Source organism: Pseudophryne corroboree, chromosome 2 (genome assembly GCF_028390025.1).
Source record: "Pseudophryne corroboree isolate aPseCor3 chromosome 2, aPseCor3.hap2, whole genome shotgun sequence".
Taxonomy (NCBI): domain Eukaryota; kingdom Metazoa; phylum Chordata; class Amphibia; order Anura; family Myobatrachidae; genus Pseudophryne; species Pseudophryne corroboree.
Genome location: NC_086445.1, coordinates 521,478,206 through 521,505,835, shown reverse-complemented (window position 1 = coordinate 521,505,835; position 27,630 = coordinate 521,478,206). Strand labels below are relative to the sequence as shown.

Sequence of the window (27,630 nt, the reverse complement as noted above, 5' to 3'; positions counted from 1 at the left end):
CACCCCCTAGGGAGTCGACACCGGAATGGATGGCTTTAATTATGGAATTACGTGATAATGTTAGCACGCTGCAAAAGTCAGTTGACGACATGAGACGGCCGGAAAACCAGTTAGTACCTGTCCAGGCGTCTCAGGCACCGTCAGGGGCTGTAAAACGTCCCTTACCTCAGTCAGTCGACACAGGTACCGACACAGATGAATCTAGTGTCGACGGTGAAGAAAGAAACGTATTTTCCAATAGGGCCACACGTTATATGATCACGGCAATGAAGGAGGCTTTGCATATCTCTGATACTGCAGGTACCTCAAAGGGGGGTATTATGTGGGGTGTGAAAAAACTACCTGTAGCTTTTCCAGAATCAGAGGAATTGAATGACGTGTGTGATGAAGCGTGGGTTAACCCCGATAGAAAACTGCTAATTTCAAAGAAGTTATTGGCATTATACCCTTTCCCACCAGAGGTTAGGGCGCGCTGGGAAACACCCCCTAGGATGGATAAGGCGCTCACACGCTTATCAAAACAAGTGGCGTTACCGTCTCCTGATACGGCCGCCCTCAAGGATCCAGCTGATAGGAGGCTGGAAACTACCCTGAAGAGTATATACACACATACTGGTGTTATACTGCGACCAGCAATAGCCTCAGCCTGGATGTGCAGTGCTGGGGTGGTGTGGTCGGATTCCCTGACTGAAAATATTGATACCCTGGATAGGGACAGTATTTTATTGACTATAGAGCAATTAAAGGATGCTTTTCTTTATATGCGAGATGCTCAGAGGGATATTTGCACTCTGGCATCGAGAGTAAGTGCGATGTCCATATCTGCCAGAAGAAGTTTATGGACGCGACAGTGGTCAGGTGATGCGGATTCCAAACGGCATATGGAAGTATTGCCGTATAAAGGAGAGGAATTATTTGGGGTCGGTCTATTGGATCTGGTGGCCACGGCAACAGCCGGAAAATCCACTTTTTTACCTCAGGTCACCTCCCAACAGAAAAAGATACCGTCTTTTCAGCCGCAGTCCTTTCGTTCCTATAAGAACAAGCGGGCAAAAGGACAGTCATATTTGCCCAGAGGCAAAGGAAGGGGTAAGAGGGTGCAGCAAGCAACTACTTCCCACGAACAGAAGCCCTCCCCGGCTTCTACAAAGCCCTCAGCATGACGCTGGGGCTGTGCAAGCGGACTCAGGGGCGGTGGGGGGTCGACTAAAGATTTTCAGCACACAGTGGGCGCGCTCACAGGTGGACCCTTGGATCCTGCAGGTAGTATCTCAGGGTTACAAGTTGGAATTCGAAAAGTCTCCCCCTCGCCGGTTCCTAAAGTCTGCTTTACCAACGTCTCCCTCAGAAAGGGCGACGGTATTGGAAGCCATTCACAAGCTGTATTCTCAGCAGGTGATAGTCAAGGTACCCCTCCTACAACAGGGAAAGGGGTATTATTCCACACTATTTGTGGTACCGAAGCCGGACGGTTCGGTAAGACCTATTCTAAATCTGAAATCCTTGAACCTGTACATACAGAAATTCAAGTTCAAGATGGAGTCACTCAGAGCAGTGATAGCGAATCTGGAAGAAGGGGACTTCATGGTGTCCCTGGACATAAAAGATGCTTATCTGCATGTCCCAATTTACCCTTCACACCAAGGGTATCTCAGGTTCGTGATACAAAACTGTCATTATCAGTTTCAAACGCTGCCGTTTGGTTTGTCCACGGCACCTCGGGTCTTTACCAAGGTAATGGCCGAAATGATGGTTCTTCTACGAAGAAAAGGCGTATTATTTATCCCTTACTTGGACGATCTCCTGATAAGGGCAAGGTCCAGAGAACAGCTGGAAGTCGGAGTAGCACTAACCCAAGTAGTGCTTCAACAACACGGGTGGATTCTGAATCTTCCAAAATCTCAATTGACCCCGACGACACGTCTGCTGTTCCTGGGAATGATTCTGGACACTGTTCAGAAAAAGGTGTTTCTCCCGGAGGAGAAAGCAAGGGAGTTATCCGAACTTGTCAGGAACCTCCTAAAACCAGGAAATGTGTCAGTACATCAATGCACAAGAGTCCTGGGAAAGATGGTGTCTTCTTACGAAGCAATTCCATTCGGCAGATTCCACGCACGAATATTTCAGTGGGATCTGCTGGACAAATGGTCCGGATCGCATCTGCACATGCATCAGCGGATAACACTGTCACCAAGAACAAGGGTGTCTCTTCTGTGGTGGTTGCAGAGTGCCCATCTGTTAGAGGGCCGCAGATTCGGCATACAGGACTGGGTCCTGGTGACTACGGATGCCATCCTACGAGGCTGGGGAGCAGTCACACAGGGAAGAAACTTCCAGGGCGTGTGGTCAAACCTGGAGACGTCTCTTCACATAAATATACTGGAGCTAAGAGCGATTTACAATGCTCTAAGCCTGGCAAAACCGCTGCTTCAGGGTCAGCCGGTGTTGATCCAGTCGGACAACATCACGGCAGTCGCCCACGTAAACAGACAGGGCGGCACGAGAAGCAGAAGAGCAATGACAGAAGCTGCAAGGATTCTTCGCTGGGCGGAAAATCATGTCATAGCACTGTCAGCAGTGTTCATTCCGGGAGTGGACAACTGGGAAGCAGACTTCCTCAGCAGACACGACCTCCACCCGGGAGAGTGGGGACTTCATCCAGAAGTTTTCCACATGATTGTGAACCGTTGGGAAAAACCAAAGGTGGACATGATGGCGTCCCGCCTCAACAAGAAACTGGACAGATATTGCGCCAGGTCAAGAGACCCTCAGGCAATAGCTGTGGACGCTCTGGTAACACCGTGGGTGTACCAGTCCGTGTATGTGTTTCCTCCTCTGCCTCTCATACCAAAGGTACTGAGAATTATACGGCTACGGGGAGTAAGAACAATACTCGTGGCTCCGGATTGGCCGAGAAGGACTTGGTACCCGGAACTTCAAGAGATGCTCACGGAAGAGCCGTGGCCTCTACCGTTAAGAAGGGATCTGCTTCAGCAGGGACCTTGTATGTTCCAAGACTTACCGCGACTGCGTTTGACGGCATGGCGGTTGAACGCCGGATTCTAAAAGAAAAGGGCATTCCAGAGGAAGTTATTCCTACCTTGATTAAAGCCAGGAAGGAAGTGACCGCACAACATTATCACCGCATTTGGAGAAAATATGTTGCGTGGTGTGAGGCCAAGAAGGCCCCAACGGAGGAATTTCAATTGGGTCGATTCCTACATTTCCTGCAGGCAGGATTGTCTATGGGCCTCAAATTGGGGTCTACTAAGGTTCAAATTTCGGCCTTATCGATTTTCTTCCAGAAAGAATTGGCTTCAGTGCCTGAAGTACAAACCTTTGTCAAAGGTGTACTACATATACAGCCCCCGATTGTGCCTCCAGTGGCACCGTGGGATCTCAACGTAGTTTTGGATTTTCTCAAATCCCATTGGTTTGAGCCGCTCAAATCGGTAGATTTGAAGTATCTTACATGGAAAGTAACCATGCTACTGGCCCTGGCTTCAGCCAGGAGAGTATCAGAGTTGGCGGCTTTATCGTACAAAAGCCCATATCTGATTTTCCATTCGGACAGGGCAGAACTGCGGACGCGTCCTCAGTTTCTGCCTAAGGTGGTTTCGGCTTTTCACTTGAACCAGCCTATTGTGGTGCCTGCGGCTACTAGCGACTTGGAGGACTCCAAGTTGCTGGACGTTGTCAGAGCATTGAAAATATATATTTCAAGGACGGCTGGAGTCAGAAAATCTGACTCGCTGTTTATCCTGTATGCACCCAACAAGATGGGTGCTCCTGCGTCTAAGCAGACGATTGCTCGTTGGATCTGTAGCACAATCCAACTTGCACATTCTGTGGCAGGCCTGCCACAGCCTAAATCTGTAAATGCCCACTCCACAAGGAAGGTGGGCTCATCTTGGGCGGCTGCCCGAGGGGTCTCGGCATTGCAACTTTGCCGAGCAGCTACGTGGTCAGGGGAGAACACGTTTGTAAAATTTTACAAATTTGATACTCTGGCTAAGGAGGACCTGGAGTTCTCTCATTCGGTGCTGCAGAGTCATCCGCACTCTCCCGCCCGTTTGGGAGCTTTGGTATAATCCCCATGGTCCTGACGGAGTCCCCAGCATCCACTAGGACGTTAGAGAAAATAAGAATTTACTTACCGATAATTCTATTTCTCATAGTCCGTAGTGGATGCTGGGCGCCCATCCCAAGTGCGGATTGTCTGCAATACTTGTACATAGTTATTGTTACAAAAATCGGGTTATTATTGTTGTGAGCCATCTTTTCAGAGGCTTCTTCGTTGTTATCATACTGTTAACTGGGTTCAAATCACAAGTTGTACGGTGTGATTGGTGTGGCTGGTATGAGTCTTACCCGGGATTCAAGATCCTTCCTTATTGTGTACGCTCGTCCGGGCACAGTACCTAACTGAGGCTTGGAGGAGGGTCATAGGGGGAGGAGCCAGTACACACCATGTGATCCTAAAAGCTTACTTTTTGTGCCCTGTCTCCTGCGGAGCCGCTAATCCCCCATGGTCCTGACGGAGTCCCCAGCATCCACTACGGACTATGAGAAATAGAATTATCGGTAAGTAAATTCTTATTTTTTCCTCCTTATAGTAATGGCCAGTATACATTATGCCACATACTGCAATGGCCCTTAGACATTATGCCGCACACAATAATGCACATGACACAATATGCACACACTGTAATGCCCCCGACACATTATGCCACACAACGTAATGCCTGTGACACATTATGCCACACACCGTAATGCCTGTGACACATTATGACAGGAATCGCAATGCCCGTTATACATTATGCTACACACTGCAATGCCCCTGATACATTATAGCACATACAATGTCTGTGACACATTATGACACACACCGCAATGTCCGTGATACATTATGCCACACACTGCAATGACCCTGAGACATTATACCACATATCACAATGCCCGCGATATAGTATACCATACACCGTAATGCCTGTGACACATTATGACACACACCGCAATGTCCGTGATACGTTATGCCACACACCGTAATGCCCATTACACATTAAGTCCTACAGTAAGGCTTCTAATTACTTTTCAATTACCTGCTCGTTGTCAGGGGTTTCATGCACTGGGTGTCATGCTCGTTGCCAGGGGTTTCATGCTCTTGGTTCCATGCACGGTGCCAGGGGTTTTCATGCTCAGGGTGTCATGCTCGTTGCCAGGGGTTTCATGCACTGGGTGTCATGCTCGTTGCCAGGTGTTTCATGCACTGGGTGTCATGCTCGTTGCCAGGTGTTTCATGCACTGGGTGTCATGCTCGTTGCTAGGAGGTAGTCCTTGTTGCTAGGGCTGTGCTCCCAGTGCCACATATGTCCCCAGTGCCAGATATTCCCCCACGGTGCCAGGTACTCACATGCCCCAGTGCCAAATATAGCCCCCCCCCCATGTGCCAGGTACACATATACCCCCCCAGTGCCACATATGCCCCAGTGCCAGATATCCCCCCCCAGTGCCACATATGCCCCCAGTGCCAGATATGCCCCCAGTGCCATATATTCCCCCCCAGTGCCATATATGCCCCCAGTGCCATATATGCCCAGTGCCAGATATTCCCCCCCAGTGCCATATATGCCCCCAGTGCCAGATATTCCCCCCGTGCCATATATGCCCCCAGTGCCAGATATTCCCCCCCTAGTGCCATATATGCCCCCAGTGCCAGATATTCCCCCCCAGTGCCACATATGCCCCCCAGTGCCACATATGCCCACAGTGCCATATATTCCCCCCCAGTGCCAGATATTCCCCCCCAGTGCCATATATGCCCCCAGTGCCAGATATTCCCCCCGTGCCATATATGCCCCCAGTGCCAGATATTCCCCCCAGTGCCAGATATTCCCCCCCAGTGCCATATATGCCCCCAGTGCCAGATATTCCCCCCCAGTGCCATATATGCCCCAGTGCCAGATATTCCCCCCAGTGCCAGATATTCCCCCCAGTGCCAGATATCCCCCCCCCCCTGCTTTTTGGAGGGACACGGAGGGCACAGCTCACCTCTCCCGTGTCCCTCCTGCTGCATCATCTCCGGCGGCCGCGGGTCTAATAGGGGGAAGTGCCGGTTCGTGAGCCAATTAGAGCTCACGGACGGCACTTTCCCCTATTAGACCCGCGGCCGCCGGAGATGATGCAGCAGGAGGGACACAGGGAGGCGCGCTGTGCCCTCTGTGTCCCTCCAAAAAGCGGCGGAGGGAAGGAGACTGCAGACTGACATGCGGACGCTCGTCCGCATGTCAGTCTGCTGTAAATCAGTGGCGCCCCCGCAGCCCCTTGCCCCCAAGCCACCGCGAGGGCTGTGGGGGCAGTAGTTACGCCACTGTCTCCCAGACAGAGTTTGCGTGACCGCCATCATACCTGGCCAGCATGTTGCTGCATCAAGTTACCCGAGCTTCCTTCTGCTCTCAAGTCAGCTGATGGGGCACCCAACATGCAGAAGCCTTATTTAGGCCAAGCTTTTCATGGAGTATGAAGTCCTGATAAGATGACTATGTCCTTCTCTAACTGGGCTATGGTCACCCTGGAATCCACCACAACCATGGCCCGCACAGCAGCAACATTGTCCTCAGTGATGGTGGACACAGGTCAGTGCTGTGTCCCTCATCTTCAAGGGACCATCTCTCGCGCTGAAATTCAGCAAACCAAACACAGTGGTTCGGGACGGTGCTTCCATCCCAAAAGCAGCTTGCAGTCGGTCAAAACACTCCTGTTGTCACAGACAGCTCTTACAGTCATAGATCATCATGGCTCTCTAGTGTCCTCTGTTGAGCTCCATAATGAGTTTGTGACGGAAGTGAACATGCTGACTTCTGCGGTGTGCTGCTTATATATGGTCCTGAACCTTGACATTTCACAAGAACAATGATCGTGCCCCCCACCTTTATCTGCTCTTGGCTGAGGGGCACAATGGCGCCTATTGTGTAGCATGCAAAGTCGCAGACCCGCAAATACTACTTTGCGTTATTTTCTGAAAGGGGGCGTAGCCACACCTCCTTACATTAGGACATGCCCCCAAGTACCCAGGCCTGGCGCTGCTCTCTATGGGCGGGATGTACCAAAGTAAAAATATGGTAAAACACCAATTTTCGGGGTTTTTACTGCACTTTCAAATGTACTAAGCCCTGGCCGCCAGGGCTCCAATACGGAGGGTGGCATTACTCTATAGAAGCCTATGGGCTTCATTCCACATCACGCTATGTGAGAGATCCGACTGGATCCCTCCCAGTATGCCCTGTGGCTGCTGCTTCCCTCTGCGCATGCACAGGTGGACTCCCGGTACTGATAACCGTTAGTCCAGGGACAGACATGTATCGCGAAGGACAGCTCTGATCGCAAGAGCTGTCCTTTGCTACACTAACTGCATATGTAAAGTACATATGGGATTAGTGTCAGTGCAATGTGTGGCGGGATGTACCGCAAGAGTTTGGTACATACCGCCCCCTGGCCGTGAGGAGATGTATCAAACATAGTAACATACCGGTAATTGTTGAGGTCGAAAAAAGACAATTTGTCCATCGAGTTCAACCTAATATTTAATCTCATTATTAAAGGTTGTATCCTTAGATTTCTTTTTCTGCTAAAAATGTATCTAAGCCTTCCTTAAACTTTTCAATTGGTTCAGTTATTACTACCTTCTCTGGGAGAGAATTCCATATCGTTACTGCCCTCACTGTGAGGAAACCCCTCCTTCTCTGGGTATGACAAATCCTCTCCTCTATATTGATTTAGAGTGTTTAACCACCCCAACTCCTGGCGCAAATATTTATATTACATTTAAAATTAGCTATACATCAGCTGCAAGTACTGAGGGATTGCTGGCTCCCCCAAACAACAGAAAAAAATATATATATACAAAAGTGTAATGCGCTTGATGTATGCTTGTTAATAAATTGTCAAAAAAAGTAAATACACAGGTGTCTGCTTAAATCAATTTTCAACACATATGGAACTTGCTGATATGATTAAATTAGAACAAATTTATTTGCACACACATTTAAGATCATTAAAAAAGGCTCGAGCACACTAATAAACATTCAAAATTCGTTGTCACTTGGTTATATGACTTGAAACAGTGCAGCAATATTGCCACACAGACCTAAAAAAAAATGAATTGTGTGAAGAAGCGTGGGGTTCCCCAGATAAGAAACTAGTAATTTCTAAGCGGTTACTAATGGCGTACCCTTTCCCGCCAACGGATAGGTTACGCTGGGAGACATCCCCTAAGGTGGACAAGGCGCTCACACGCTTATCAAAAAAGGTGGCACTGCCTTCTCAGGATACGGCCGCCTTAAAGGAGCCTGCAGATAGAAAGCAGGAGGCTATCCTGAAGTCTGTGTATACACACTCAGGTACTATACTGAGTCCTGCAATTGCTTCAGCATGGATGTGTAGTGCTGCAGCAGCGTGGTCTGATTCCCTGTCTGATAACATTGATTCCCTTGACAGGGACGCTATATTGCTAACCATAGAGCATATTAAAGACGTAGTCTTATATATGAGAGATGCACAGAGGGACATTTGCCGGCTGGCATCTAGAATTAATGCAATGTCCATTTCTGCCCGGAGAGTATTATGGACACGGCAGTGGACAGGTGATGCTGATTCTAAAAGGCACATGGAAATTTTGCCTTATAAGGGTGAGGAATTGTTTGGGGACGGTCTTTCGGACCTTGTATCCACAGCAACAGCTGGGAAGTCGACTTTTTTACCTCAGGTTCCCTCACAGCCTAAGAAAGCACCGTATTATCAAGTACAGTCCTTTCGGCCTCAGAAAGGCAAGCGGGTTAGAGGCGCGTCCTTTCTGCCCAGAGGCAGGGGTAGAGGGAAAAAGCTGCACCATACAGCCAGTTCCCAGGAACAAAAATCCTCCCCTGCTTCCACTAAGTCCACCGCATGACGCTGGGGCTCCACATGTGGAGCCAGGTGCGGTGGGGGCCCGTCTCCGGAACTTCAGCGACCAGTGGGTTCGCGCTCACAGGTGGATCTCTGGGTTCTACAAGTGGTATCTCAGGGATACAAGCTGGAGTTCGAGACGTCTCCCCCTCGCCGTTACCTCAAATCAGCCTTGCCAGCTACTCCCCAGGACAGGGAGGTAGTACTGGCGGCAATTCACAAGCTGTACCTCCAGCAGGTGATAATCAAAGTTCCCCTCCTTCAACAGGGACGGGGTTACTATTCCACAATGTTTGTGGTACAGAAACCAGACTGTTCGGTGAGACCCATTCTAAATTTGAAATCCTTGAACACTTATATAAGGAAGTTCAAGTTCAAAATGGAATCGCTCAGGGCGGTTATTGCAAGCCTGGAAGAGGGGATTACATGGTATCACTGGACATCAAGGATGCTTACCTACATGTCCCCATTTACCCACCTCACCAGGTGTACCTCCGTTTTGTGGTACAGGACTGCCATTACCAATTCCAGACGTTGCCGTTTGGTCTGTCCACGGCACCGAGGGTATTTACCAAAGTAATGGCCGAAATGATGATACTCCTTCGAAAGAAGGGAGTTATAATTATCCCGTACTTGGACGATCTCCTTATAAAGGCGAGGTCCATGGAGCAGTTGTTGGTCGGAGTAGCACTGTCTCAGGAAGTGCTACAACAGCACGGCTGGATTCTGAATATCCCAAAGTCGCAGCTGGTTCCTACGACGCGTCTGCTGTTCCTGGGTATGATTCTGGACACAGAACAGAAGAAGGTGTTTCTCCCGGAGGAGAAAACCAAGGAGTTGTCATCTCTGGTCAGAGACCTCCTGAAACCAAAACAGGTGTCGGTGCATCACTGCACGCGAGTCCTGGGAAAGATGGTAGCTTCTTACGAAGCAATTCCCTTCAGCAGGTTCCATGCAAGGATCTTTCAGTGGGATCTGTTAGACAAGTGGTCCGGATCGCATCTTCAGATGCATCGGCTGATCACCCTGTCCCCGAGGGCCAGAGTGTCTCTGCTGTGGTGGCTGCAGAGTGCTCATCTTCTCGAGGGCCGCAGATTCGGCATACAGGACTGGGTCCTGGTGACCACGGATGCAAGCCTCCGAGGTTGGGGGGCAGTCACTCAGGGAAGAAACTTCCAAGGACAATGGTCGAGTCAGGAGGCTTCCCTGCACATAAATATTCTGGAACTAAGGGCCATTTACAATGCCCTAAGTCAGGCAAAACCCCTGCTTCAAAACCAGCCGGTGCTGATTCAGTCAGACAACATCACGGCAGTCGCCCATGTCAACCGACAGGGCGGCACAAGAAGCAGGATGGCGATGGCAGAAGCCACAAGGATTCTCCGATGGGCGGAAAATCACGTGATAGCACTGTCAGCAGTGTTCATTCCGGGAGTGGACAACTGGGAAGCAGACTTCCTCAGCAGGCACGACCTCCACCCGGGAAAGTGGGGACTTCATCCAGAAGTCTTCCAGCTGATTGTAAATCGTTGAGAAAGGCCACAGGTGGACATGATGGCGTCCCGCCTCAACAAAAAGCTAAAAAGATATTGCGCCAGGTCAAGGGACCCTCAGGCGATAGCTGTGGACGGTCTAGTGACACCGTGGGTGTACCAGTCGGTTTATGTGTTCCCTCCTCTTCCTCTCATACCAAAGGTACTGAGGATAATAAGAAAGAGAGGAGTAAGAACTATACTCATCGTTCCGGATTGGCCAAGAAGGACTTGGTACCCGGAACTACAAGAAATGATCTCAGAGGACCCTTGGCCTCTACCGCTCCGACAGGACCTGCTACAGCAGGGGCCCTGTCTGTTCCAAGACTTACCGCGGCTGCGTTTGACGGCATGGCGGTTGAACGCCGGATCCTGATGGAAAAGGGTATTCCGGTTGAAGTCATTCCTACGCTGATAAAAGCTAGGAAGGATGTGACAGCAAAACATTATCACCGCATATGGCGAAAATATGTTGCTTGGTGTGAGGCTATGAAGGCCCCAACAGAAGAATTTCAGCTGGGTCGATTTCTGCACTTCCTACAGTCAGGAGTGACTATGGGCCTAAAATTGAGATCCATTAAAGTCCAGATTTCGGCCCTGTCTATTTTCTTTCAAGAAGAACTGGTTTCACTGCCTGAAGTTCAGACGTTTGTTAAGGGAGTGCTGCATATTCAGCCCCCTTTTGTGCCTCCAGTGGCACCTTGGGATCTCAACGTTGTGTTGGATTTCCTAAAATCACATTGGTTTGAGCCACTTCAGACCGTGGAGTTGAAATATCTCACGTGGAAAGTGGTCATGCTTTTGGCCTTGGCTTCGGCTAGGCGTGTGTCAGAATTGGCGGCTTTGTCATGTAAAAGCCCCTATCTGATCTTCCATATGGACAGGGCAGAATTGAGGACTCGTCCCTAATTTCTCCCTAAGGTGGTATCAGCGTTTCATTTGAACCAACCTATTGTGGTGCCTGCGGCTACTTGGGACTTGGAGGCTTCCAAGTTGCTGGATGTAGTCCGGGCCCTGAAAATCTATGTTTCCAGGACGGCTAGAGTCAGAAAAACTGGCTTGCTGTTTATCCTGCATGCACCCAACAAGCTGGGTGCTCCTGCTTCAAAGCAGACTATTGCTCGCTGGATCTGTAGCACGATTCAACTTGCACATTCCGCGGCTGGACTTCCGCATCCTAAATCAGTCCAAGCCCATTCCACGAGGAAGGTGGGCTCTTCTTGGGCGGCTGCCTTAGGGGTCTCGGCTTTACAACTTTGCCGAGCTGCTACCTGGTCGGGATCAAACACATTTGCAAAATTCTACAAGTTTGATACCCTGGCTGAGGAGGACCTTGAGTTTGCTCATTCGGTGCTGCAGAGTCATCCGCACTCTCCCGCCCGTTTGGGAGCTTTGGTATAATCCCCATGGTCCTTACGGAGTACCCAGCATCCACTAGGACGTCAGAGAAAATAAGATTTTACTCACCGGTAAATCTATTTCTCGTAGTCCGTAGTGGATGCTGGGAGCCCGTCCCAAGTGCGGAATTCTGCAATACTTGTATATAGTTATTGCTTAACTATAGGGTTTTTTGTTCTGAGCCATCAGTTTAATGAGGCTCAGTTGTTGTTCATACTGTTAACTGGGTATAGTTATCACGAGTTGTACGGTGTGATTGGTGTGGCTGGTATGAGTCTTACCCTGGATTCCAAATCCTTTCCTTGTAATGTCAGCTCTTCCGGGCACAGTTTCCCTAACTGAGGTCTGGAGGAGGGGCATAGAGGGAGGAGCCAGTGCACACCAGATAGTACCTAATCTTTCTTTTAGAGTGCCCAGTCTCCTGCGGAGCCCGTCTATTCCCCATGGTCCTTACGGAGTACCCAGCATCAACTACGGACTACGAGAAATAGATTTACCGGTGAGTAAAATCTTATTATTTGCCTTTGCTACTGCACACTCACTCTGGGCACTGTTATTAAGTCTATTGTCAATGTGCACACCCAAATCTTTCTCAAGATACAGTATCAAGCCTTTGAGAAGTTGCTCAAAGCAAGCAATCAGTTTCTAAAGGGGGGTACTCACGGAGCGATCGCTGCTTAAAATCTAAGCAATCTGACTAGATTGCTTAGATTTTAAGCAGCTATTACTCCGTGTGTACCCCTCACAGCGATAGCGATGCGCAGCCCTGCACATTGCTATCGCTGCTGCTAGATTGGCCTGCATGCAGGCCAATCTAGCAGGTCGCTCACTTCACCCGCTGGGTGAAATGAGCGGCCCCCCGTTTCCCCCCGCACGCTCAGCACACATCGCGCTGTGCTGAGCTGGGGGAGAGATGTGTGCTGAGCGAACCGCTCAGCACACATCTCTCCCCAAATCGGCCTGTGAATATGGCCCTTAAGGCTGGTAACATATTTGGTCGACAAAGCACCTGACCTGCTGTCGTGCCGACAGAATGGCGGATTAAGTAATCAAACACACGTACCAATCGGGCGCTCGATATGTCGAGCCACATGTCACAACTGAGCAGGCATTGAATCTGCACGCCCAGCTGTGAAGTCAGTGCCTGCAGCCAGTGTACAGATGTCAGCGAGTCGCCCATACACACATCAAGCCTTGCTAATATAGCTGCAAGATATATCAAATCAAACATGCTACAATTTCATACTTTCCAAATGCATGGATGGCCTCCTCTTCAGTCCAAGAAGGCATCCAATGGTCTTGGGGAAAAAACAAATGAGCAAGACCTTACGGCCATGCACTGTACAAAATATACAGTGCGGCCCCTCTTCTTTCTCTTTCTGCTCCCCCCCCCACCCCTCTCTCTTTCCTCTTCCCTGTTTTTTTCTTTTTTTTCTTTTATGTATATGGTCCCCGTATAGGGGACATCTTTGTTTGTTTGTTAAATACGATCAAAATTATTTGAACAAAAAATTTCCATGGAATCTGATTCTCACCCTTTAATGTACAACTCTGTCAGTAATGTCTAACTTTTTGTCTCTCCTGGTATGAATAAAGTGTTTAAAAAAAAAAAAAAAAAAAATACAGTGCGAATGCAAAATGACCTGTCACTACAGTCCTTACCTTCGGAATGAATGGGGAAGCAGTGATTGGCTGAGAGCATGGGAACGGTTGCTATGACAGTGTCCATTCTTAGCCAGTTATACTTTTTGAAAACTCAATGCAGGACGTTTCACTATTTACACTACAAAGGACATTCCAATATCTTGCAGATATAAGCAATGAAAGTATTCATTTGAGGAATATCTAAGTAGCTTTGTAACTTCATGAGATATACAGTACTGTGCAAAAGTTTTAGGCAGGTGTGGCAAAAATGCTGCAAATAACAATGCTTTCAAAAATAGAAGTGTTAATAGCTTATTTTTATCAATTAACAAAATGCAATGCAAATGAACAGAAGATAAATCTAAATCAAATCAATATTTGGTGTGACCACCCTTTGCCTTTATAACAGCATCAATTCTTCTAGATTCACTTGCACACAGTTTCTGAAGGAACTCGGCAGGGAAGTTGTACCAAACATCTTGGAGAACTAAGCACAGATCTTCTGTGGATGTAGGCTTGCTCATATCCCTCTGTTTCTTCATGTAATCCCAGACAGACTCGATGATGTTGAGATAAGGGCTCTTTGGGGGCCATATTATCACTTCCAGGACTCCTTGTTCTTCTTTATGCTGAAGATAAGCTATTAATGACATTGGCTGTATGTTTGAGGTTGTTGTCCTGCTGCAGAATACATTTGGAGCCAATCAGACTCCTCCCTGCTGGAATCGCATGATGGATAAATACTTGCCAGCCTTTCTCAGCATTGAGGACACCAGTAATCCTGACCAAATCCCCAACTCCATTTACTGAAAGGCAACCCCAAACTTGCAAGAAACCTCCACCATGCTTCACTGTTGTCTGCAGACACTCATTATTGTACTGTTCGCCAGTCCTTCTGTTACAGACAAATATTTCAAATTTTGACTAAGCAGTCCAGAGCACTTCCTGCCATTTTTCTGTACCCCAGTTCCTATGTTTTTGTGCATAGTTGAGTCGCAAGGCCTTGTTTCCACGTTGAAGGTATGGCTTTTTAGGTGCAATTCTTTCATAAAGACCACTTCTGGACAGACTTTTCCGAACAGTAGGCAGGTGTACCTGGGTCCCACTGGTTTCTGACAGGTGATGGCACTGCTGGGCATCTTCCGATTTTGAAGGGAAGTAAGCATCTGATGCACTAAGTTTCCCTGGCCGACCACTGCGTCTACAGTCCTCAACATTGCCCGTTTCTTTGTGTTTCAATGCTGAGAAATACAAGCTGGTACGTATCCATCATGCAATTCCATCAGGGAGGCATCTGATTGGCTCAAAATTTATTCTGCAGCAGGACAACGACTCTAAACATAATGCCAATGTCATTAAGAACTATCTTCAGTGTAAAGAACAAGGAGTCCTGGAAGTGATGATATGGCTGGCTTCCTGATCTCAACTTCATTGAGTCTGTCTGGGATTACATGAAGAGACAGAAGATCTGTGATTAGTTCTCCAAGATGTTCCTTCAAAACCTGTGTACAAGTGTACCTAGAAGAATTGATGCTGTTTTGAAGGAAAAGGCTGGTCACACCAAATATTGATATGTTTTAGATTTCTCTTCTATTTATTCACTTTGTATTTTGTTAATTGATAAAAATAAACTATTAACACTTCTATTTTTGAAAGCATTCTTACTTTGCAGCATTTTTTAAACATCTGCCTAAAACTTTTGCACAGTAATGTATGTGTAGTATTGAGTCTATAGTCAAAGACTGATATTTTAATTCCATCCATTTGTTATAATTACACCTATTGCTTGGAATGAAAAGCACTCCCTCTTCTGCCCTTATTCCTCCAATGCTGTCTGTTACGTGCTCACTCCTTTATTTGGCTGGTGACTAGAGCAATGGAAGATTCATGCCGAGGCCCTTTTCTGTACCACTTATAGGAAGGTGTCACCTGAGACAAGCGTAATGCTCCACATGGGAGGATTGGCACAGACTAGTTTAATATAAAAAAAAATTACAATAATGATACACTAGGGGCATTTCATTCCTAATAATACAAGAGTATGCTTCATTAATATATATCACTACTACTGGCTTACCTAGATTTTACATACATGTATAGAAATCACTTCTCTAATGAGAATACTTTAAAGTCATTTGTTTCATTCTACACTTTGGAAAAGAAAAACAAGCAACAACAACAGCAAAAAAGCATATCATTTATCCACTCTTCGTCAGTGGCAAATCAATATGAAACACTCATCGCAGTTGCTTGAATGCATAAAACACAGAACATGTTTTACATGATTGATTAATGTAACCTCCAGTTTGTGACTTAGAGCCAAATGAAACATTACTCCTGAGATTATTGATTAACATATCATAATCACATGTACGCGCAGCAGCCAGCGTGTTAGGAAGTTACCTCCTGCCATAGGATTCTAACCAGCTGATTTTCCCGAACAAATATATTCTTACTGACAATAATTTAGAAAACTTCATCATAAAAGAAAGATAAAGGCAGGCATGTGTGGTAACAGTGTGTAACAATATTACTAATTACACAAAAGGACAGAGGGGGGGGGGGGGGGGGTTTGCAAATCCCACCCCTACATTTCCCTTCAGCACACTAAAAAATTACCTGTAACCATACCTGAACCTATCTGGTAATAGAAATTCAGAGAATTAGTTTACACATGTTTGCAAACACATGTTTAAGCTGCTGAGCCACTTTCAAGGCTTCTCCGATGTCAGCAGTCCTAACACTACATGATAGCAGTGCCCACATAGGGCCATGTATTTTGTCACAGTAGGCCTCATGATAAAGGCTATTACTAAAACACATCCAGATAGAGAGCTAACTTACCCGGGAGCCACCCCCAGGATCTCCCATTAGCACTACAAGGAACAGCATGCCTTCCACATACTGCTCCCATTCAATGCCTCTCGCACACAAGTCTGCTTGTCTAATTACACAAAAGGCCTATTGCACCAAGGTGAGCTCTAGTGCCTTTTTGTAAATGAGGTTCAATATTCTTGAATTATACCTTACTCCAGCTTTTTAAATGGACAATAAGAGGCATATTTATTAATCTTTTTTTTATTTAAAAGTATCAAAGGGCTTTTGGAAAAGCCCTTAAATTTGCAGATTGCACTTCCCATACTTGTAATGGGAAATGCGATCTGTTTCAGATTTACTAAAAGATATTGTGAAATAATACTGGGGTAGAGGAGCTTTGCCCCGATAACATGAGGGGGTGTTGCCAATGGTGGGCGGGTTGGGGGCAGGTGCAAACGCCTACCCGCCGCACATCACTGCACATAGCAGAGATGCTGATTGCTGCTGCTGCCTCTCTCCCTAGCCCAGCACACAGCAGCCTGTGCTACGCTGGGGGAGAGAGGCTGTTGAAGAGGCAGCAGTCAGTCCTCTCTCCTTGCCTGCTGTCTGCAACGGGCAAGGGAATTGGAGGGGAAGAGGGATCTGGGCACCCACCGGGACCCTCCAACAGACCTGGGCCTGTGTAAAGAGTACCCACTCCACACCCCTCTAGGCACCACTGAATAGAGGTAAGTGTTAGCTACGCATGTGTAGGCACAGTCTCAGTGTATGTTTTGTTAAAAATACCCTGAGAAGTGCGGGGAGAGGATCCGCAGGGACAGAGCTTTCTCGCAAACTACCTGCATGCGATATTTGATACACCCTTGATAATAAAATATTGCATTGTCAATCTAGTCTAATTTTTCCCATCACAACCGCAATTTATTTTGTAGATTGTGATAAATATGCCCCTAAATATCTTACCAAGCACAACTGAATGATTTACTTGATATCACAAGCATGCATAATAATCATAAATAATCATTTATACAGCTATTTGCTGCAGCAACAAAATGAACTGTCCCTAAGTGCAAGATGTCAGCAATATTATATGACAGAAAACAATATCTAATAAATAAGTACTGACATTCATACTAATGGGCAGTCATTAGGTTATTACTATGGGAGTGTGTGTAAGTGATTTCAATGATTTTTACACCAGCGCTTTATTCTGGTCTTGCAAGGCATAGAGGCTGATTAGACGCTGCTGCAACACTTTAGCGCCTTTTGCTGTAGTCGCATCTGTGACTATATGCTAACGCTTCTTATTAGTCCTTCCCCTGCTGTACAGCGTCTATAGACGGTTGCACTATTGAAAGCTCTATGGTAGGTGCAGATCTTCCATCTGAGTATGGCCTCCAATGTGAGCGATTAAGCGCCTGTGTATGCAGCCAGTTGAGTGTCACGCCGCAATATTCCCATAAGACTGACCACTTACGTGCATCTGAATAGCCACCTCCCGGTCACTGCCTAGGAATGCACAGCACATTTATTATACATTTCAGGTACGGTACGTCTCAGGGTAATTACGCCTCCATGTGTACACACCGTGGGACACCTGCATTGTGCAACTTTTTAGCGATTGATCAAATGCGGTGTAGAAAATAAAATCTCTTAGCTCCATGAACATCGACACTGCGTGTGACACAGTATGAGGCCCATATTGTGGTGTGCACTAAGGGTTTTGCTCAAAGGTCTATATCAATAACTCATAACTCAATGTCAAAGTTTGAGTGTATCTAATTGTACTAACTCCCTGTGAGTGGATAAACATGAATTGGTTTAAATAATCGCCAAACTAAATACGTTGAAGAGTACAATTAGTTAAACATTCTATGGAATTTCACTGATTTCATGACACAGACATGATTATTTGTACTTTGCAATCAGTGACAACTTCCCTTTACTCCTGACGCTGTAGCAGTCAGTTCGTTTTAATTCTTTCATTCAATATAATACAAAGGGGGGGGGCTATCCTATTAGCTGCGAAGAAACATCGGGAGCAAAAAATGTCTGTTTCTTGCGGTTTTCCCTGATGTTTCTCTGATTTATTTTTTTTACAGGCTATCCTATTAGGTCACCTGAAAATAAAAACATTTTCTCCGGAAAACACACAGGTTCAGTCAGTGAAACCTTTGTGTTTTTACCGGCCGCAGCCACGATTTCGTATGAAAACGAGGCTGATTTCGGGATTTGGTATCACCTGCTTGAGGCAGGTAAAACAAAATCCCTGATAAGCCGTGACTTATCGGTACTAATTGGATAGCCTCCGGCGAGACAATCACCCACGGTAATTTACCGCAGGTAATTGGATACTACCCAATGCATCTAACCTGATGCATTTTTAATCATTATCAATCATCACATATGTAGCCATAATGAAAATGCAACAATGAGACATATTTAGTAAACTGCTCGTAATACTTACCTCTTTTCCTGATAGGTAGTAAGCAGAGACCAATCCTCCTATGTAACGGATGTTAACTTCAAACAAAGAGGCTTCTCCATTCTAATGAAGGAAAGTAAAATAATGTAATAATGTGGATTTATACCTTTACCTTTTATAGATTGATAAACAGATAGACAGACAGCTTTCCCTTAAAGACTACCATCAGTTAGTCAAAAATGATAAACACCGACAATTTGGTCTGAGCAATACCTCTTCAGTTTATAGGTTAAGCTGGGTACACACTTGGACGATGGGTACCCAGCCGAGATGTCTGCCCAGCGGGCCGACATATTGGATCCTGGGTACACATTGAGCAATGTAATGTAGATCAGAGCAGCATATCGCCCCTTTATTACACATGCTGCGGTTAGTAACATTATTGCCGGGCTGTCATGCAGCAAGGCCGATCAGGTGACATTGCTAGCGACTGCGGGCCTTTGGCTTCAGCCTTCTGCAATTTCATATCAGTCACAGAGTTTTATGGTCCAGAGAGCCCCTGCAGATTTGGGACACTGGCCACTTGGCCCCCCACTGGCCTCCTCTCACACTGAGCTCTTTGGCTGCCACAGTCCCACTTGGACTGTCTCCACAATCAGCTTGACTGGCTTCCACAGTCCTACCTGGGCCATATACACAGGGCTGCCTCACTTGACGAAACAGTTCCTCTTGGACTGTTCTCCACATGGGTGGTCTTCAGTATGCCGGCGGTCGGGCTCCCGGCGACCAGCATACCGGCGCCGGGAGCCCGACAGCCGGCATACCGACACTTATTCTCCCTCGTGGGGGTCCACGACCCCCCTGGAGGGAGAATAAAATAGTGTGGCCGTAGCGTGGCGAGCGCAGCGAGCCCGCAAGGGGCTCATTTGCGCTCGCCACACTGTCGGTAAGCCGGCGGCCGGCCTCCCGGCGCCGGTATGCTGGTGGCCGGGAGGCCGGCTGCCGGCAGATCGTAGTGAACCCCTCCACACTGCAGCTCCTAGGAGTAGGCACACCTCCTTTTTCTTCCCTGAGTGGATGGATCCATCCAGCCCCACACAGAATTCATGGCTCACTATCACCATCTAGTTACATATCACCACACAATAAAATAAATGTTGCCACAATGATAAAAACATGTATTGTACACCAATGAACAATTAATATTCCCACTTTAATTTAATAAATAAATAATATTGCTCTCTTTATAAAATTAAACATAAATTTTAGAGGAGCTGGGACCTCGGTAAGTATGAGCAAGGAGTGGGATGGGGAAGGGGGCTTGCGGAAGAAGATGTAGGGAGGGGGTACTAAGGAGCGTGTCCCTTTACTAGTGGGGTAATAAAATAATATTGCTCCATACTAGAATTATTTATGTTGTCTGCCTCTTCATTCACTACCTAATGATTGCCCTCATCATCATTTTACTTTGATTACTCATTCTTTAATTCCTTTAATTGGTCAAATAGATACATCAAATTTGCTGCAGTTTTCCCATTTTGAAACCAATGGACATTCACTGCAGTTTCAAAACTGCTGAATAGTAAATACACCGGGTTGGTGGTTCTCCAAACTGCCAGCAGTGTCCGGCGGATTCAAACTGTTTAGTAAATTTTGTCTAATAAGTCTTCTTACAAGTAACCAGAATGATACAGAGTATGCTATAGATAGGACTGCAGTTTGTTGCTTTGCAGTGCACTTATTAACACTACTGTATCTGTTCCATTTCAGAGCATCTGACGGGATCAGTATGAAATACCTACAATCAAAATCCCGACGGTCAAAATCCCAAGAACAATTGACCGATGTTCAAAATCCTGACAAGGTACAAAATACAGTCAAGGTCAAAATACCGACATTTAAAATATCGACAGGTCAAAAAGTCAACAAGAGGTTTTTATTTTTTTTGGTATGTCAACATAGGTCGACATGGACACCGTAGAAGTGTACCGCGTCCCCTCGCATGGCTTGATGCGCTCGCCATGCTTCAGGCACAGTGCCTCGCTGTGCTCGGCACACTATTAAGGTCCACTGGGACGGTAAAGTATGAACAAATTGGTTTCAATGAAAAAATCATGAAAAACTCATGTCGACTTTTTGACCTGTTGACATTTTAAATGTCGGTATTATGACCGTGTCAGTATTTTAAATGTCGGTATTTTGACCATGTGGAGAATTTGACCTTGTCGGGATTTTGACTGTAGGTAAATTGACCACATCCCCATCTGAGGTGTCAACACAATTGAATACTTGTATTTTTCTCTACTGAAACATACTGTAAATACAATGAGATGTGGTTGAAATGCATTTACATGTGAGTTTAGACAAGCATTTCGCTGGAATAAGGTAACAACTTTCTATTTTGCCACAGGTGGATGTTTAAGAAAAAACACAGAAAGAATGCATTTGTAAATGCATATTACAAACATAAATAAATGCAATGCTTGTTCATATACTGTATGATTTTTCTTGTGGTTTAACACGCAATTAATGATTTGCAAATGCACCGACAAAATGATTGCAGGACATTTTCTTATAATGTAAGTTCATATTAACTGGCAAATAACCCTCCCATCATCCAAGATAAGGTTTGCCGAGGATATCTGGATAAGAATCCGTGGGGCAAGTGTGCGGGTACGGGTGGGTACGGCGTACCCTTAAGAATTTAGCCGTGGGTACGCCGTACCCACACCAACGGGCCACCGCACCTTGCCGCTCCCCGTCCCTCCCTCTGCACCTCCCTGCCGCTTCCAGACGCTCACCGCCGCTGATGTGAGGGGAGGAGAGCGCAGCCTGCGCCTCTCCTGCCCCTCAGTGTCTTCATTTAATTCAGCGTCACCCATGAGCCAATCAGAGCTCACGGACCGGCAGCCAAGGATGCCGGACCGCGAGCTTTGATTGGCTCACGGATCGGCGCTGAATTGAACTGAGCCACCCGCACCCGCCGGACACTGAGGGGAAGGAGAGGCGCCGGCTGTGCTCTCCTCTCCTCACACACGGGAGCCAGCAACGGCAGCAGCAACGGTGAACGGTGAGCAGCGGGGGTGGGGGTGGGGGGTTACCTAGCACCGGGGGGCATGTATACCTGGCACTGGAGGCATATCTGGCAATGGGGGCATATCTGGCAAAGGGGGGACATGTGTATCTGGCACTGGGGGCATATGTGGCACTGCGGGAATGTGTATCTGGCACCGGGGGGGCATGTATACCTGGCACTGGGGGCATATCTGGCACTGGGGTATATCTGGCACTGGGGGCATATCTGGCAATGGGGGGGACATGTGTATCTGGCACTGGGGGCATATCTGGCACTGGGGGGACATGTGTATCTGGCACTGGGGGCATATCTGGCACTGGGGGGACATGTGTATCTGGCACTGGGGGCATTTCTGTATCTGGCACTGGGGGGCATATCTGGCACTGTGGGTGCATTTCTGTATCTGGCACTGGGGGGCAATGTATATCTGACACAGTGGGGGCATTTGTGTATCTGGCACTGTGGGGCAATGTGTATCTGGCACTGTGAGGCATTGTGTATCTGGCACTCTGGGGTCATTTGTGTATCTGGCACAGTGAGGCAATGTATATCTGGCACTGTGGGGCAATATATATCTGGCGCTGTGGGGCAATGTATTTCTGGCACTATTGGGGTCATATGTGTATCTGCCCCTCCCCCATATGTGTATCACGCCCCCATTTTCATTGGCCACGCCCCATGTGGCATTTGGCCACACCCATTTTTGGCACGCGCGCCTTTGGCGCGCACACATAGTACCCGTAAGACATTTTTTCTACTTGCACCACTGATAAGAATGTAGTATAAGCTTGATGAGCACAGTGTCAGGTTCCACTCAAACTGATAAATGCACATTTTTAGTAAAATGGGATATACTATGCATTACATCTGTACTGGAAATTATTATTAACATGATTAGTACAATATGGCTGTATTTTCCCTTTATCTTACAGTTTCTATAAACTTTTAGCATCAAGAAATTTTCTGTTTAAAATAAATGATAACAACATGATTTGCATGAGGCTTATTGCTCTTATATATTGTGTTCCATGTCTTTCAAAACAGTTTAAGGGGTATATTCAATTAAAACCGGATCCATTTCGACATGAATTTGTTGGCATGGATCCGACAGAACCTATTCAATGCGGTCGGATTTGGCCGTTCCTGACATCTCAATCCGACTTTAAAAAAAGTCGGATTGAGATGAGGGTGCTGACGGAGAGCAGCGGGGAGACGGGAGTGAGCAGCGGGGAGACGGCGGTGAGCAGCGGCTACAGCAGCTTAGCCGGAGGATGGGGCACCACCGCCAGACCTCACGGCAGCGTCCACCCAGCTCCAACAAGCGGGACCTCGCTTGCTGGAGTCGGGTGGACGCTGCCGTGAGGTCTGTCGGCGGTGCCCCATCCTCCGGCTAAGCCTCACTGACAGCATCAGTGACCCCCGTATGCTACAGGCAGCATCAGTGACCCCCATATACTACACACAGCATCAGTGACCCTCATATACTACAGAGAGCATCAGTGATCCCCGCATACTATAGAGAGCATCAGCGACCCCCGTATACTGCAGATAGCATCAATGACTGCCATATACTGCAGATCACCATATACTGGCATCAGTGACCTCTATTGGGCAGCACTTACAGAACTATTAATGTGTCAGTCCTCACAGCAGTGGTAAGGCTCCTCACTTCTCTGAGCAGCTGCTCCAGTTCATCCACGCTGAGCTCCGGGCTCTCATCCCTCCTCTCAGCATTCCATACTCGACCAGCAGTTGCTGCAGCGCCAACTTCATTTTTGTACTAATGATGCTGTTGGTGCCATGGCTCCTCTGCCGGTACGCCCTCCTGTTACTGGGCCCCTGGTCCTCTCCTCTGGCATCCTCATTTGTCTTTGACTCATTATAATGCCGTTGGGTGTGGGACCCTTATTTGTGGTGGACCCCAGAGCAATGCACCAGCTGCACCTTGCTAATTCTGCCTATGCAGTATTAATACACAGGTCACACTAGGCGCATTAATCATACCTCCCAACCTGACCCTCTCCAGGAGGGACAGAATGCTCTGCTCCTGGACTTCCCTCTTAATGTATGATTGTCATCACCTGTGCTGAAACACCTTTCTTATCCATTAACCTGTTCAAAACAAGTGCCGGCAATCATACATTAAGAGAGAAGTCCAGAAGCAGAGCATTGTGTCTCTCCTGGAGAGGGTCATGTTGGGAGGTATGCATTAATTACAATTGCTTTTAACTGTGGTTCCTATATCCTAGCAGATGTTTGCTGAATAGAGTTCATCACTAGTGGTGCACTAGATGACCTAGCATGCTAGGGATACAAATAAAACACTGCTTAAGAAGAACAGGTTTCCCAAGACCTTTGATATTAACTTACCACATTCAGATCAAGGCTGTTCTCGACCCACATTCCTGCATCCTCAAACTCTTCCTTCAAATCCATGATGAAAAGGGTGTCCAGAGCATCCACAATTGTAGCTCCTTTTAATCCCCCTGTTTGTGAGAGAAGGTAAGCATAATACAGACACATTTGCTTCAACTCAATTTGATTTTGTGCAATCAGCCTCATAATTGAATATATGTTGTGAACAAAAGATCTGGTGAAAATCTGATTGGTGCATGCATGGTGGAATCAGAGGTGGGAAAGCTAAAATTAATTGAAAAAATAGGATTTTAATTACCTACCAGTAAATCCTTTTCTCGCAGTCCGTAGAGGATACTGGGGTCCATTTAGTACCATGGGGTATAGACGGGCCCACTATGAGCCATGGGCACTTTAAGAATTTAATAGTGTGGGCTGGCTCCTCCCTCTATGCCTCTCCTACCAGACTCAGTCTAGGAAACTGTGCCCAAGGAGACGGTCAAACTTTGAGAGAAGGATAGATAAGGACAGTGGTGAGATTCCGAACCAGCACACACAACAAGAGGAAAGACAAGCTAACCAAACTTGAAACAGGAACAGCGACAACTGAACCAACATTACTTAACCAAGTAACATTGCAGGAAGAACGAAGCACGGGGCGGGCGCCCAGTATCCTCTACGCACTGCGAGAAAAGGATTTACCGGTAGGTAATTAAAATCCTTTTTTCTCTTACGTCCTAGAGGATACTGGGGTCCATTTAGTACCATGGGGATATACCAAAGCTCCCAAACAGGGTGGGAGAGTGCTGAGGTTCCTGCAGAACTGATTGACCAAACTGAAGGTTCTCAGAGGCCAAAGTATCGAACTTGTAGAACTTAGCAACGTGTTCAAACCAGACCAGGTAGGTGCTCGGCAGAGCTGTAAAGCTGAGACACCCCGGGCAGCCGCCCAGGAAGAACCCACCGATCTAGTAGAGTGGGACTGTACAGATTTTGGACATGGCAAACCTGCAGTGGAATAAGCATGCTGGATAGTAAGCCTGATCCAGCAGGTAGTATACTGCTTTGAAGCAGAACACCCAATCTTATTGGGATCATAAAGAACAAACAGCGAGTCCGTTTTTCTATGACGAGCTGTTCTCTTCACATACACCTTCAAAGCCCTCACAACATCCAAAGACTTTGAAGTAGCAGAAGTGTCGGTGACAACCGGAACCACAATAGATTGATTGATGTGAAATGCAGAAGCCACTTTAGGAAAAAACTGCTGACGAGTTCCGAGTTCAGCTCTGTCCTCATGGAAAATTAAATAGGGACTTTTATGAGACAAAGCCCCCAATTCCGACACACGTCTTGCTGAAGCCAAGACCAACAGTGTGATGGTCTTCCACAAAAGATATTTTACGTCTACCTCCTGTAACGGTTCAAACCAGTCCGATTGGAGGAACTGCAGCACCACGTTGAGATCCCAAGGTGCTGTGGGAGGCACAAAGGGAGGTTGGATGTGCAGAACACCTTTCAAGAATGTCTGGACCTCAGGGAGAGAAGCCATTTGTTTCTGAAAGAAAATGGACAAGGCCGAAATCTGGACTTTTAAAGGAGCCCAGACGCAGGCCAACATCCACACCTGCCTGCAGAAAAAGCAGGAAACGTCACAGATGAAATTCCACCACAGAATAATCTCTGCTCTCACACCAAGAGACGTATTTCTTCCAAATACGATGGTAATGCTTAGACGTTACCCCCTTCCCGGCTTGGATCATAGTCGTGATTGAGCTTCTTGTTGAGACAAGAAGACATCATGTCGATTTGTGGATATCCCCATTGACTTTTCAAGCACCTGAACACCTCCGGGTGAAGGCCCCATTCCCCCGGTTGCAGGTCCTGCCTGCTGAGGAAGTCTGCTTCCCAGTTGTCTACTCCCTGGATGAAGGCCGCTGACAACGCCACAGCGTTTCTTTCTACCCAGAGGAGAATTCTTGACACCTCTGACATTGCTGCTCTGCTCTTCGTTCTGCCCCATTGGTTTATGTACGTTACTGCCGTCACATTGTCGACTGCACCTGAATGGCCCGATCTTGAAGAAGATGGGAGGCCTGCAGTAGGGCGTTGACCATCTTCCATTAAACTGCACCCCCTGAGTGACTGCTCCCCAACCTCTGAGGCTTGCGTATGTGGTTAACAGAAACCAGTTCTGAATTCCGAATCTCCGACCTTGGATGAGGTGAGAAGTCGGTAGCCACCACAGAAGGGAGATCCTGGCTTTTGACGACAGACGGATCCTCTGGTGCATGTGAAGATGCGATCCGGACCATTTGTCCAACAGATCTAGCTGGAAGGGTCTTGCGTGAAAACTTTCGTATTAAAGAGCTTCATAATAGGCCACCATGTTCCCCAGAAGGCGAATGCACAGATGCACCGACACCCGGGTTGGCTTCAGGACGTCCCGAACCATCGACTGGGTCACCAATGTCTTTTCCAATGAAAGGAACACTTTCTGCGACTCCGTGTCCAGTATCATTACCAGGAATGGGAGCCTCCGTGTTGGCTCTAGGTGTGATTTCGGAAGGTTCAGAATCCATCCGTGATCGTAGAGAAGTTTGGTTGAGAGACCAATGCTGTCTAGCAACCTTTCCCTGGATGGTGCTTTTGTCAGGAGATCGTCCAGGTACGGAATTATGTTCACTCCCTGTTTGTGGAGCAGATACATCATCTCTGCCATCACCTTGGTGAACACCCTCGGTGCCGTGGAGAGACCAAAGGGCAGGGCGTGGAATTGGTAGTGATAGTCCTGCAGTGCAAACCGTAGATAGGCCTGATGAGGAGACCAGATCAGAATGTGAAGGTACACATCCTTGATATCCAGAGACAATAGGAATTCCCCCTCCTCCAGACCTGAGATTACCACTCTCAGAGACTCCATCTGGAATTTGAACACTCGTAAGTACGGTTTCAAAGACTTGAGGTTCAGAATCGGTCTTACCGAACTATCTGGTTTCGGTACTACGAACAAGTTGGAATAGTACCCCTTGTTGAGCAGATGAGGTGGAACTGGAAAAATTACCAAAGTCTGTACCAGTTTTTGTATGGCATACTGTAAAGTTATACTTGCCTTTTGTGAAACTGGCAAGCCTGATTTCAAGAATCTGTGAGGTGGGAGCTTTTGGAACTCCAGTTTGTAGCCCTTGGAAATAAGATCTATGACCCAGGGATCCTGTCACGAACTTGACCAGATCTGACTGAAGAAATGTAGTCTGGCTCCCACCTGACAGCCTTCCAGGTATTGTGGTCCACCGTCATGCTGAAGTCTTTGAGGAATCAGTCCCTGAGCTCTGTTCCTAAGCACCTGCAGTTGCTGGCTTACGTGGTTTACCCCTTGCACCGCTGGAGGACGTAGAAGCACCTCTGGATTTGTCCTTGAACTTGGCTGTCCAAAAGGA

At 47.2% G+C, this 27,630-nt stretch overlaps 1 protein-coding gene and 1 long non-coding RNA gene across 4 annotated transcripts in view; one reads left to right on the top strand and one right to left on the bottom strand.

Annotated features, from left to right (window-relative positions):
* LOC135033385 (uncharacterized) overlaps positions 1–21,220 on the top strand; it is an 85,598-nt gene extending 64,378 nt beyond the window's left edge. The window contains exon 5 of the long non-coding RNA XR_010228764.1: positions 20,530–21,220. This is a non-coding gene — a long non-coding RNA (uncharacterized LOC135033385). The remainder of the gene's footprint in view (positions 1–20,529) is intronic.
* MAN1C1 (mannosidase alpha class 1C member 1) overlaps positions 1–27,630 on the bottom strand; it is a 145,341-nt gene that overhangs the window by 72,085 nt on the left and 45,626 nt on the right. For all 3 annotated transcript variants that reach the window (XM_063954175.1, XM_063954174.1, XM_063954173.1), the window contains exons 4-5: positions 24,206–24,321; positions 18,802–18,882 (exon numbers count right to left, since the gene is read on the bottom strand). In XM_063954175.1, the coding sequence (XP_063810245.1) occupies positions 18,802–18,882; positions 24,206–24,321 (197 nt within the window). The remainder of the gene's footprint in view (positions 1–18,801; positions 18,883–24,205; positions 24,322–27,630) is intronic.